The sequence below is a fragment of the Daldinia caldariorum genome (genome assembly GCF_022478825.1).
Source record: "Daldinia caldariorum strain CBS 122874 unplaced genomic scaffold F4812scaffold_6, whole genome shotgun sequence".
Lineage (NCBI taxonomy): Eukaryota > Fungi > Ascomycota > Sordariomycetes > Xylariales > Hypoxylaceae > Daldinia > Daldinia caldariorum.
This window is the reverse complement of record NW_025953042.1, coordinates 1,034,757-1,047,665: the sequence shown is the minus strand read 5'-3', so window position 1 is coordinate 1,047,665 and position 12,909 is coordinate 1,034,757. Positions and strand designations below refer to the sequence as shown.

The 12,909-nt window shown below is 50.9% G+C and overlaps 4 protein-coding genes across 4 annotated transcripts; 3 read left to right on the top strand and 1 right to left on the bottom strand.

Moving 5' to 3' along the window:
- Positions 1–1,259: 1,259 nt before the first annotated feature.
- On the top strand, positions 1,260–2,460 carry F4812DRAFT_458417 (class I glutamine amidotransferase-like protein; the record flags this gene model as incomplete). Its single annotated transcript, XM_047937361.1, has 4 exons — positions 1,260–1,390; positions 1,576–2,069; positions 2,162–2,293; positions 2,393–2,460. 4 exons carry the CDS (start codon positions 1,260–1,262, stop codon positions 2,458–2,460), a joined length of 825 nt encoding a protein of 274 aa, XP_047791206.1.
- Positions 2,461–2,901: 441 nt separating this feature from the next.
- On the top strand, positions 2,902–5,701 carry F4812DRAFT_349936 (uncharacterized protein). The gene is made up of 4 exons (XM_047931719.1): positions 2,902–3,704; positions 3,827–4,309; positions 4,379–5,045; positions 5,102–5,701. Exons 1-4 carry the CDS (start codon positions 3,609–3,611, stop codon positions 5,305–5,307), a joined length of 1,452 nt encoding a protein of 483 aa, XP_047791205.1. The 5' UTR covers positions 2,902–3,608; the 3' UTR covers positions 5,308–5,701.
- A 653-nt stretch (positions 5,702–6,354) lies between these two features.
- On the top strand, positions 6,355–9,272 carry F4812DRAFT_458415 (kinase-like protein; the record flags this gene model as incomplete). The annotated part of the gene is made up of 4 exons (XM_047937360.1): positions 6,355–6,544; positions 6,619–7,594; positions 7,655–8,183; positions 8,253–9,272. The coding sequence occupies 4 exons, from the start codon at positions 6,355–6,357 to the stop codon at positions 9,270–9,272; spliced, it is 2,715 nt and encodes a 904-aa protein (XP_047791204.1).
- A 463-nt stretch (positions 9,273–9,735) lies between these two features.
- F4812DRAFT_349899 (DNase I-like protein) lies at positions 9,736–12,144 on the bottom strand. Its single transcript, XM_047931718.1, has 2 exons — positions 11,101–12,144; positions 9,736–10,929 (listed from the first exon to the last, which is right to left on the bottom strand). The coding sequence occupies exons 1-2, from the start codon at positions 11,953–11,955 to the stop codon at positions 9,850–9,852; spliced, it is 1,935 nt and encodes a 644-aa protein (XP_047791203.1). The 5' UTR covers positions 11,956–12,144; the 3' UTR covers positions 9,736–9,849.
- Between the last annotated feature and the right edge of the window lie 765 nt (positions 12,145–12,909).

Sequence of the window (12,909 nt, the reverse complement as noted above, 5' to 3'; positions counted from 1 at the left end):
GCACTGGCATTCTAGATACGGGGATCCTTATTCTGGGCTCACGGAGTTCTAGGAGCAAATTCGCAGGAACAAGATATTTTTCCTGGCGGCATTCGTTTACGAGGCAAGAGAAATGGGGCCGGAAGAGGAACACGGCTCCAGCAGTCCAGATCGGCTCGTCGGGGTCGAAGGGACGCATCCGTCCGATTGGGGGGGCGGGCTAGCCCAGCGAGGACGAAAAACTTCGGGTTTCATCATGATGTATGTGTATGGGGAGAAGACCAAGAGATACCTGATACCTAATGCGCGAACCTAGCCCGGTAATATCTAATTATGTACATAACGAAAGCGTCGTCCTGCGACGGGGCTTGGGATGGATTGGGGGGAGACGCCCGGTGAAATGAGAAGAGACAAAGAAATAGTTGTCAAGTAGTAAAACTCTTGAGAAACTTACAACCATAAATGATAACATCGTATTACTCTGGAGCCGAAGGTGTACGAAGATGATATGTGTGATATATGATGTATGATGTGGCATTGTATGGGTAGTAATTTTTGTTTTTTGTCAGGTGTCTGCGGTTGGTGAGAGGTAGTTGAAAGAGGTAGATCTCAGATGAAATTGATTTATGGATGTTGAAGTTTATCGAACATGATTATTACGTTTTACTCCCGGAGTAGGAGGTAGGACATAACAAAAGTCCCATCAAGTTACGAATCGTACATTGTCTAATAAAATTCAAAACCACCCCTAATCTACATAGCTCCGAGTCGAATCGGAGCAAACCCAGCGAACCAGCGAATCTGACCAATAGTATTACACGGATTTGGGGGGAGGAGCAGAAGAGAGAGAGAAAGCGCCGCTGCTGCTCGGCGCGTAACAACCGGCTGCCTGCGCTGTCTCCGGCGCGCCTCGGGGGTTCTAGGGAAATTGTGAGAGGGTTTTTAACTCCGTTGGGGTACAGAGATTTGGTGAGGAAGATTTGGGTGGTTTGGGAGAGAGCGCTGCAGGGGAAAGGAGAAGGGGAGGAGAGGAGGGAGGAAGTATACTTACTGTATAGAGGGGTTTGAAGGATGAGGACTGCTGGTTAGTTGCCTGCCCGTCTGCCTGGCTGATGGACGGGTATATAACCCTCGAGGACCTCGCAGTTCTTGTGGTGTTTTTTATCTGCATCTTTCGAAAAGCAGCAGTTCTTGGTCTTCAGGTTTTTCAAGTCCTACTCTTACCTAACATTATCCTTATTCTACACGACACGGACACACAGATATAACAGACAGACATTATGGCTACTCTTACTACTTACCCGGATGGTACCCCGCGACACGTCGTCCGCGTCGCTGTCTTCATCCCCGTGGAATGCCAGCTTCTCGACGCGGCGACCATCGATATCATCGGTTCCATGGGCTATGAATGGTGAGTTAACCTCGAGACTGCCTTACTACCTACTACCTACCTACCTACCTGCCTGCCTGCCTGCCTACATATAAATACCCTCATGCAGAAAAGTAACTAACCTGGCTGTAGTACGTACCTTTCCCGAGAGTCTCAAAAGATGCAAGAACCTTCCCACCCATAAGAGATGAGATATATCTGCCTAGGCGAAGGAAGCTCTATGTAGAAGCGACTAACCCACCACCCCCGTCCCCAGACATGGACACATTCCGGCACCTCCTGCCGACGGTCCTCATCGACCTGGCGCCGCGCGTCGAGATCCACTACGTCGGCCCCGTGCCCGCGGGGTCCCCGATCCGCGTGACGGCCAACGAATCGATCCTGGCGACGGACCACTACGACGACGCGGCCGTCGCCCCCGGCAACCTCGACATCGTCCTGGTGCCGGGTCCGGACCCGCTGGCGCGGTACCCGGCCGGCGCGCTGGACTGGCTGCGCAGGCAGGCGCAGACGCCCGGCGTGGATGTCCTCAGCGTGTGCACGGGCATCTTCGTCTGCGGCGAGGCCGGCCTCGTCAAGGGCAAGACGGTGTGCGGGCCTAGGCCCATGCAGGACATGATTCGGCAGAGGGGCTTCGGCGAGAGGGAGCTGGTCGGCGATAGGTACCGCTGGGTGCAGGATGGGAATTTTTGGTCTGCTGGTAAGGGTGCCCCCCCCCCTCGCTCTGCTGCTGTTTCTGTTCATTCCCCCTTTTTTCTATTATATATGCGAGACTGACTGACTGACTGACAGGCGGCGTAACCAACGGCAACGACCTCGTGGCAGCGTACTGCCGCGCCACGCCGCGACATTTCCCTCGGTCGACGGCGGAGATAGCTATCACGACCATGGATCTGGGAGATCGTGGACGGGAGTATCCAGTCGGTTAGTCTAGCCTATGACTCTTCCCACCTATCCACCTCCTTTTTTTCATCTTCCCCTCCTCTCTCCGAGCTTGAACTGACGTTGCTCCGGCGCAAATAGATATCCCCCTCCAGGACAAGATCAATTATTGGGTGAGGGAGGCAGAGGCTCTTGTCGCTAAGAAATGAAAGCGCGGAGGGCCAGGGAAGCGGGTATCGGTTAAGGGGCAAGAGTGAGCTCGGTGGAATGAAATTGTAAACATTGGGAAAATTGGGAAAATCGGTAGGGGTGAGTAACTCTCTGCTCTTGAGATAGATATAAAAGGAAGAAAATGAAAGAGTTGTTTTCTTGCTCTGCGGTATTTGAATACGCAAATCTACCGAAGTATACACCAAGACATTCTCTAACCAGACGTTGACTGAAGTGTAACATCGTGGCAATGTCTTTCCTTAAGACATTGAATCCCTATTTCGACAACTTTATATCCAGTAGTTATCTGTTTTAAATAGCTTAGGTAGATATTCTTCCTCTATACCGTTTGGCAAAACTCATATTTTTTATTTTAGCTTTCCTAAAATATAACTACGTAGATACCTATATATCATTGATCAATTACAGCATGTAACTCTCAAAATTGTTTACTTTGACTTACACGATCTTACCAATTATCCGTCTGAGCTACAAACCCCCCTTCCCCCCCACCTGATAACCTTAGTTACTTGAGCAATAATACCAATCCTAATACAAAAAAAAACACTTCCACATAAGTAAGTTCGTATTAACAACTTGCTCATTCCCTGCGTCACCAAAGAGAAAAAAAGAGAAAGAAAGAAAAAATCGTACGGTATATCGTCATTTGTTATTGTCGCACTTTAATGCTGCGGTGCCATTGGCCTGGCTTCGGCTTCGCAGTAGTTCGCTGGTTGCCCGTCGCTAAAACCTTCTGAGCAAAGCGGCTGCAGGGATCCGTGCAGGATAAGCCTCTTTTCGACTAGCGCTGCCTTATCGACGAAGGCGGTAAGAACTTTTTGGGTGGGGTGTTGCTGCGGCGGAATTTTTTTACTCGAGGAAAAAGGAAGAAGAAAAAAAAAAAAAATTTTGGAGAAAGTAAAGAATAGACAAGCTAAGCTAGCTCTCAACTTTTTTTTTTTTTTTCACCTTCCTCTTCAACGAGTCTCGAGTCGCGTCCAAAGTTCTTCTCTTTTCTTTTTCCCTTTTTTTTAATTCTTTTCCATAAACATCATTGCAATTTACAAGTAACCCCATTCTACAAACCATAGCACTTTATCATTGTGCTTCCAATTACTTTTAATCTAACTCCAACTTATCATCCACAATGCCTGTGCTGCCTGTCGCCCTCTACGGGCTCGAGGTCCCCGCGCAAGGTGTCATGGTTCCCGCCATGCAAGAAGAGGCTTTCCATGGCGCTTCTGTAAGTGTTCATCTTGCATTACTCCAATGATTGATATCAGTGTCTATGCGACATCGTCCCGGCGGCGTTTCGCCCTCTTCGTCGCTTAATCGTACCTGTAAGTACTAATATGGAATCTCAAGTATCGCATCACTATGGCTGCTCTCGATCCCACCGAAGCGCCTGAACCTGATGCTGAGGGCAACATCCCCTCCGTCCCTCGTTCTACTCTCAAGCTCATCCGCAAGCGACCCTCTCTCGATGACGAGCTTGATGACGAATATCTAGACCGGCTCATGGGTGGCGGTGATTCGGATGAAGATGACGAAGAGGATTCTGATGATGAGACCAATGGCGGTCCTAGCGACCCCGCTAAGTCCAAGAAAGCTCGACGTGCCGCTGCTCTGCAAAAGCTTATCGAAGCCGCTCAGGAAGAGGAAGATTCCGACGAGGAGATGGAGGACGATGAGTCTAAGACCAAGGCCAAGGCCAATGGTGTCGCTAAGGCCAGTAAGAAAGGCAAGGGGCCCGCTACCTCCAGCGACGATGAGGACGACGATGAGAGCATCGATTCTTCTACCCTAGATCTCGAGGAGCTTGTTGTCTGTACCCTCGATACTGAACGTGTATGTCTTGCCCCCGCTGAAAAAAAAAACCTTTCTTTTTGTTCTATTCCGTGCTAACATATCCTAAAGAACTACCAACAGCCCCTTGACATTACCATTGGTGCCGACGAGGAGGTATTCTTCGTCGTCAAGGGTACTCACACCATTCACTTGACTGGAAATTACATTGTCGACCCCGACGATGTCTCTTCTGACGAGGAAGACGAGGATGAAGACGACTACGACATGGAGGGTATTGAGGAATATGACTCTGACTCCGAGGCGGACGAGCTTGACGACCTCCAGGACCCCCGTGTCGTAGAGATAGACACCGATGAGGAGGAGGCCCCTAAGCTAATCGCTGCCGAGACCAAGAAGGGCAAGAACAAGCGTCCTGCTGAGGAGGCGGAGACCCTCGATGACTTGATGTCCAAGGCTGAGGAGACCAAGCTGAGCAAGAAGCAACAGAAGAAGCTCAAGAACAACAAGGGAGAGCCCGTCGTAAAGGAGGATGCCAAGGCTGAGCCCGCTAAGGAAGCTTCCACCAAGGGTGATAAGAAGGTTCAGTTCGCCAAGAACCTCGAACAAGGTCCCACCGGTCCGGCCGCCACCGAGAAGGGCGCTACTCCTGGTGTCAAGGTTGTCCAAGGCGTTACCGTCGACGACCGCAAGATTGGAACCGGCCGCGTCGCAAAGAAGGGTAACAAGGTCGAAGTTCGATACATCGGCAAGCTTCTGGACGGCAAGGTTTTCGATGGTAGGTCTCAATCACAAAGAAAGGTAGTTTACGGAGGTTTGCTAACATGAAAATAGCCAACAAGAAGGGAAAGCCTTTTAGCTTCTCGGTAGGAAAGGGAGAAGTTATCAAGGGTTGGGACATTGGTATCCAGGGCATGGCGATTGGTGGCGAACGCCGACTCACCATCCCCGCTCACCTCGCATACGGAAGCAAAGCTCAACCCGGCATTCCTGCCAACAGCACACTAGTGTTCGACGTCAAGCTGATGAACATAAAATAAAATAAGCGCGAGCTAGGAACCCGCGTGTAGCATTTCCTTGCCATTTCCTTACCTGCAGATACCACTACGGTTGTACTCCTATGTTTGGTTTTTTATTTCCTCGGCGATTCTTTTTCGGATCCAGTTTTACGGTCACGATCCGTTGACGAGTCTCATAATGTTGCGCTGTTGGGGTCTCCGACCTGCGCGAATCTGCGAGGATCTGGCGTCTCGTCGGGCGCAGGAAGCAGATGTTGTCACAAGGGATGACGAGGTCTGCGTTGCATTACAGGCGTACAATTTTCGAGGGAGGTTGGGTATCCTCTCCGTGCAGATGCTTTGGCTGGTTTTCTATTGATAGTTCTGATACTCTCAGATAGACTGGCTATACTAAATTAGTCATTTTCGGTTATAACCGTTAGGACTGTTCGAGGTGTGATTTATGTGTGTGTGTGATGAGTACCTAACAGTACCTAAGGCAATTCTCGTGATTAGTATGAGTTTTGATGAAGATGTGTAATTTCCACATTAATAAAACTTCATATGCAAGGTATTTATCTAACCTTAGGTATATATATTAGTACGAAAGTACCGAACACATGTCATAAGTGACACAAAATGTTCAAGGTAAGTAGGTACGGTACCTGCCTGTATGGTAAGGTAAGGTGCAAAGGAAGAGGGTAACTTACAACTTCGATTTCATGATCAAATCTTTAGGTGATAATCTAATAAACCAAGGCAAGCACAGCCTACCTTATATCGAGGCTGAAACCCTACCTAAACTATGAGTCGACTTAAAGGGGTGTCTACTAACTTCAGATACAGGATTCTTCCTTTCTTCCTTTCTTTTTTTTTTCGGATGTAGTCTTGTCATCACCACCATCTTATATTCAACAGACAGCGCCTCAAGGTGGTGATCTGGGCCCTCTTGTTCTGTATTATAACGGGCCCAGAAGATTTTTTTTTTTTAATATCATCTCTCTTGTAGTACATTGCCTGCCTGTCTGTCTGTCTTAATTAACCTCTAGTTATTATCAGCATACTATGCGTTACCAATGAATCACCGGCATGACGACGATGCACCAGTTGCCGGCGGCTACGAGCCAGCCAGCTCTCCTACTGGACGGTGAACTTTCCCCATTGGCTTCCCCGTCTTGCACCCCTCTATCCATGCCCGAAAGAGGAGAGTCCTCACGGAAATCTCGACGACGCGGCGGTTCACGGATGTTGTCTGTACTGAGATCATTGACTAACAGCCGTAAGCAAGCCACTTACTTCTCTGGTAGAATATGGGTTAGTTATTTATTGGGACAACTCTGATATAACTTATAGCTTCTGGAAACTCCATCAGGGAGCCTGCAACATGGCCGGCACCTTCACCCACCGAAAGATCACCTGGGCCACGCCGGCGTTTTGGGAAGTTATCCATGCCGTTTCTCCGAAGCCCTTTCGGTGCCTCCGTCACCGTCATACATCGGTTTAGATCTAAATCGAGACAGTCTTACACGTCTATGGAGAAGATTCCCAACGAACAACTTCCCGATATTTCTCCTGAACAAATTGTCTCTTCCGCTTCCAACGGAAATTCGTACAGCAATAGTAATACGACTTCCAGCGGCAAGTCATCTGGTCCGACAAATGGCACCGGTGGAACTGGTGGAACAGGCACCACCGGGAAAACATCCCTTGAATCCAAAGTAGAGTGCAATCCAGGAGACAAGAAAACTACCAAAGTGATTCGTGAGAGGGAACCAGAGGCCACCGCAACCGCCGAGCCGAACCTCAGTCCAATTCAGGAGACAGCTCTCGATCTATCGTCACCGACTATTTTAACTGTAGAACGGGCTGCAGCTGCGAAGATTTACCTCGAGAATTACTATAACGAAAAACTCTCCAAGCCCAGCCCACATACTCTTCGGCGTCGTTACTTAGAAGGAGAGCTATACCATTCATCTGGCCTTACAGAAGCTGAAAAGGACACCAGGCGCCGCGCGTTTTATAAAAGAGAGACAGACCATCTACGGAAAATGCGAGTCCTGGATGCGAAAAGTATCGGTGCGGTACAAGGCAAACATAACCAACTCGCCGGTAACTACGAAGTCCTCAAGATTCTCGGCAAGGGGAGCTTTGGCGTTGTTAGGCTTGTCCGTGAGAAGGACCGCCCAGGTGATTTCGGACATGACATGCGACTGAAGAAGCCGGTATACGCCATGAAAGTGATACGCAAGTCAGCAATGCTAAGAACGAGCCAAGAGGCCCATTTGCGTGCGGAGAGGGATTTTCTAGTTGCTGCTGAAGGCTCCAAATGGTTGGTTTATACTCTATCAATCCATTCAACTGGTTAAGCTGACAATGAATTCTACGTTAGGGTCGTGCCGTTGGTCACTAGCTTTCAAGATGCCGCCAACCTCTACTTAGTGATGGATTATATGCCTGGTGGTGACTTTCTAGGCCTTCTCATCCGAGAAAACGTCCTCACCGAACCAGTTGCCAAATTTTACATTGCTGAGATGATTTTATGCATTGAGGAGGCACACTCATTGCGTTGTATCCACCGTGATATAAAACCGGACAATTTTCTCATCTCTGCGTCTGGGCATCTAAAGATATCGGATTTTGGTCTGGCTTTTGATGGCCACTGGTCCCACGACACTAATTATTACCATACGCAGCGATATAGCTTACTGCAGAAGTTCAACATACCGGTAGAAGGGGACGCTATCGACCGTGCCGAAGGATTACAAGGCTCAGTTAAATGGGCTCAAAGCGTGGCCCAGGCGATGCAGAAACATGAACGTCATGCGTCGTATCCCACTCCTCCACCATCGCCCTTGGCGTATGAGCCGCTCTTGAACTGGCGTAACCGGTGTGGTAATCGTAGCGCGGCGAGGTCTTGCGTAGGAACGAGTCAGTATATGGCCCCGGAAGTCATCCGCGAGGGTAATTACGATGCAAGATGCGATTAGTGGAGTGTCGGCGTCATTCTGTACGAGTGTTTATACGGCCACACTCCATTCTTGTCGGAAGAAGGAGGCCGTCAGCAGACGAAGCGCAATATTGTCAATCACAAGCAGACATTCGCCTTTCCGCCCCGCCCTGTGATTTCGAGACGGTGTATGGATCTTATCGTCAACTTAATCTGTAAGAAAGAAAACCGCCTTTCATCAAGGCGGTATCGTTACCGGGACACAAACCCCGAGCCTCTAGGCAGAAGTCGCCACCACCGTGGATATCAAGACTGGACGGGAAGGTCCGTATACCCCCACGATGGAGAGGATATCAAAGCACATAAATGGTTCCGCGATATACCCTGGGACCGGCTGCAGCACATCCCTCCGCCATTCATCCCGCAGCTTTCGGGCTGCGAGGATACGCACTACTTCGACGAAGAGGAGCCCATATCTGACTGGTCCGAGTCTCAACCCGAAGCAAGCTCCGAGAACGAAGGGCTGACTCCGAATCCCTTGATCGCATACGCTACTGTAAACGGATTTCCTACGACTCCGCCCCCTCGCATGGTACCTTATCGAAGCCCCGAGAAGGTAGCCGTCATACAAGCACAGATAGCCGCGTTTCCACGCAACGTCCGCGGCGCCATCGCGAAATTCGTATCGTTGCCGTACGACTCAGCCAAGCTCAAGCGCATGGACCGGGAAATCGAAGTCATGGTTCCGGATGTGGAGCTCTGTGCCGAGATGAAGGCGTTTATACGAACGTATGGGCGTCGCGAGCGAAAGCGGCCTCGAGATAGGCTGCTAAGGGATAAAATTACAAAGGGACCCGTGCTAGAAGTGCGCAAGCAGACCGCGTTTATGGGATACACGTACCGCCGCATAGGGGGGCGGTATTATCCCCCTGGAACCGTCGACTGGGGTGCTCTTAGAGAGAGGAGTGATGGTGGCAGAGGGAAGGGTAAGGGGTCGTTGTCGAGCAGTGGCACCGAATTGGCTGCTTATCGCGCCTGGTGTCAGGGACGAGCTGGCTGATGGATTGGCGATGAAGGATTCGTATAGGAGAGAAGGATAGATGAAAAGAAAGAGGAGTAATAAGGAAAGAATGGAGATAGGAGATTAGGGGGATAGGGAATGGGTAACTGGTGTGATTCCAGTTACGCAGGGCGGAAACGAATATTGTTAGAATAGTATCCCCTACGGTCAAGCCTGTATTATCGTTCATGGTATCATTCATCACTATTCCTACTACTACTCTACCAGCACGCACGACCAGTCAGGTCCCTAACCTAGATATTGAACTCTTTTTCTCCAACACAACGTTCGTTTATTCATTCATTCATAAACTCTTTTCGCGGGTTTCCCTAGGATGGTTTCTAGGGTGAGGGTGGTTGTATATATATATATATTAGGTTAGGTAAATATTACAATTACGTTACGTAGGTACATGCGGTACCATTTCATTAATTTTCATCGTCTTCTGATCCACATGAAGCATCTCATCTCATCTCATCTCATCCCCCAATATCGATCGAGTCATGAAATAAAAAGTCAATCAACCGACCAACCAAATACCAAGAAACACACTCTACCCTTCTGACTTCACCTCACCTTACCAACTCTTCTCGTTCCCACTTCCCCCTTTTCCCTTCCCCTTCCCCCTACCCTTCCCCCTACCCTTCTCCGTCTCCTCCTCCTCATCACCATCACCATCCCCATCACCACCCCTCTCCTCCTCCCCATCATCATCAACCTGCTGCTGCACCATCCCGTGCGCGCCACTAGCCGAAGCTTTCGCGTTCATAATCTCCCACTCGAACTCCCTCAGGGCGCGCAGCTCGGCGCCGAAGAACAGCAGCCCCATCAGGCCGTCGACGGCGCCCGCCAGAAGGCCCAGGCTGCTCAGGACGAGGAGCGCGAAGGCGGCGCCGGGGCTCAGGTCGGCGACGAACCAGACGGCGACGTAGCACGCGGCGACGACGAGCGCCCACGCGGCGAAGTGCAGGAGGCGGAGGCGGCGCTGCGAGCGCTCGCGCGAGGCGTACGCGCGGACCAGGCCCAGGACCTCGTCGTAGGTGGTCCAGGGGAGGCCGTCGCCGCGGCGGGAGGCGGGGGAGGAGGAGGGGAGGGCGGGGGCGGCACGGAGGAGCTGGTCGTCGAAAGAGGCGGCGGCGTGGTGGTCGTGGTCGTGGTTGACGTGGGAGGAGGAGCCGGTGGGGGATTGGAGGTAAGTGCCGTGTTCGAGGGCGAGGAGGGAGGCGGCATGGTGGTGATCTTCGGTACTATTCGACCTAATACCGGCAGCAGCAGCAGCGGCGGCGGCGGCAGCAGAGTAGGAGGAAGAGGAAGAGGAGGATGACGGGCGGAGGAATTGCGTGGGGTTGGGTGCGGGTTTCTTGCTGGGAGATGGGGGGCGGGAAGGGGAGTGAGGGGGGATGAGGTTGGGTGAGGAGGATGTGTGCAGGAGCAGGGTGGCTTCGACGGAGAAGTGGTCGCTCAGAGAGCACCCGAGGTCCGGGTGGCGGGTCATCATGCCGACGCGGACGTCCTTGACAACCCAGCCTTTGGTGGTGCAAGTGCCTTCACCCGTGTCGCGGCTTGTCCGTGCTGCTGCTGCTGCTGCCGCTCCGTGGCGCGACTTGGGGGGAGAGCCAGGGGTTACTGTGACTTGCGGAGAGAAGAATATATAGTCCTGTAATAGAGTTAGAAAAAAAGTTTCCTGCGATAGGTATTTAAGAAACAAAGGGGATATACACTAAGAATATCTTCCTGATAGACTCTGCCAGACGTCCTTATTTCATAGAGTAAACTTGAGAGAAAAAAAAGAGAAAAAGAAAAAAAAAAAGGAATTAATATCACATACAATTCGCTTGCCCCTCGGATCAGGTGTATCAGGCGGAACGGCCATTGGCCTTTTTCCCGAATGGAGAGCGCGTTGTTCCGACTTTGGCCACCTCCACGTATTGTAAGCGCTGTTACTCGTAACGCCGTTCTCAACGATATTGTACTGGGCAGACGGGATCGGGCGCCTGCGCGCGCGCTCGAGCTCGTGGGCAGCGGAGCCGAGGGACGAGTCCGGGTTCAGCACGCGCCAGGCGTCCTTGATGGGGGCATGCGCCGTCAGCATGCGGTAGGACAGGGACAGGGGGACGTCGTTGAAGTCGCCCAAGGCGAGGGCCAAGTGGCCGCGCTCGGTAGCGCCACGGACGAGCTTAGCCATCTCCCAGGACTGCGCGAGCCGATGCACCAGGTAGCTGTCCGCCTTGCCGTCGGACGCGTGCTCGTAGATGGCGTGGGTGTGGGTGTTGAAGACCTCGACGACGTCGCGCTCGCCGGGGCCGTACCGGACGCGGGCGCAGGCGACGCCCTTGCCAACGAACCAGTCGCCGCGGAAGAAGGCGGTAGGGCGGCCGTTGAGCGGATAGCGGAACATGGTGCTCTCCTCGATGGGCCACCGCGAGAGGATGGCGAGGCCGCCGCCGAACACGCCGCTGTGGTAGAACTTGCCGAAGGGCAGCACGAAGCGCGTCTCCCGCCGGATGCTGCGGTAGTCCTCCTGCGTCCAGCATTCCTGCAAGGCGACGATGTGAGGCGGGGGGTCGGCGGCGGCGAGCTCGCGGCCGATGGCGATTAGACGCTCAGCGCGGTACTTACTCAGGTGTAGGAGACCCCAGCAGTTAAGGGTGATGACATTGAGTTCGGTAGGGAGTTCCTCCATCGTGAAATGTTTATTTTCTTCTCCTCTTCCCTAATATCCGGGTCTGTCTCTTGCATCCGCCTGGATGGATACTTGAGTTGTTTAGACCACCCCGGAGGAAGAAATGGAGTTGTATGTGGGTAGCAAATCCCGTCTATATAAATAGTTTTTTTTTTTTTTTTTTTTCGTTTCCTCTTCCCCTTGCGGTGATATTACTACCACGTTTTTTTTGCCCCGGTCGTGCAGCAGGGAAGTTACAACGTGCTTGGGACTAGGATTATATGATCCTTTAGGTGTTAAGCCCAGGTAGGTATCATCCCTTATGGAACAATGCTTTACCACTTACATACATATAATTTATATGTAGTAAGTAATTATCTTTTCCAAGCGAGATGCATTGTCAAGCTAAGTCAAATCGTGCAGGAGTACCTAATAAGTTTTTTTGAACTGTACGGAGAATTAAATCCAGTTTGAGTTTTGCAGTGATTATATGATTCGATAAAAAAAAAACTTGTACATATAAGATGAAATCGCGGGGAAGAGACGCAGAGAGGAAAAAGAAAGAACGAGAGTAACCTAGCATTATCTTTTTTTCGATACGACTCAAATCATTTTGAAATTAGAGGTGAAAACCACATGTTAGGTAGGTACTTCTGGATGTTACTCCTGGATGTTCTAGGTACTCGGAGCATATCTCGTTAGCGATAATGGGTGTCGTTCTTGCAAGGATCCCGCAGCAAGCAGAGCAGTTCGTTATTTCCCTATTTCCTCATTTAAGGCTTTAATCCTAGTCGTACCTTATAAGTTGTACCTTACCTGCATAGAATAAACTTTTAGAGTTGCAATACCCCTGCATTAACTTTGTCTTAGGCTAGGCAGGTAAATGTCTTTACAGTTTGTCATCGGCACTGTACCACACGGTAGGTATTTCCCATTCTAGGTACCTTGGCGCGAGGCGCGTGCTCGACGCGATAA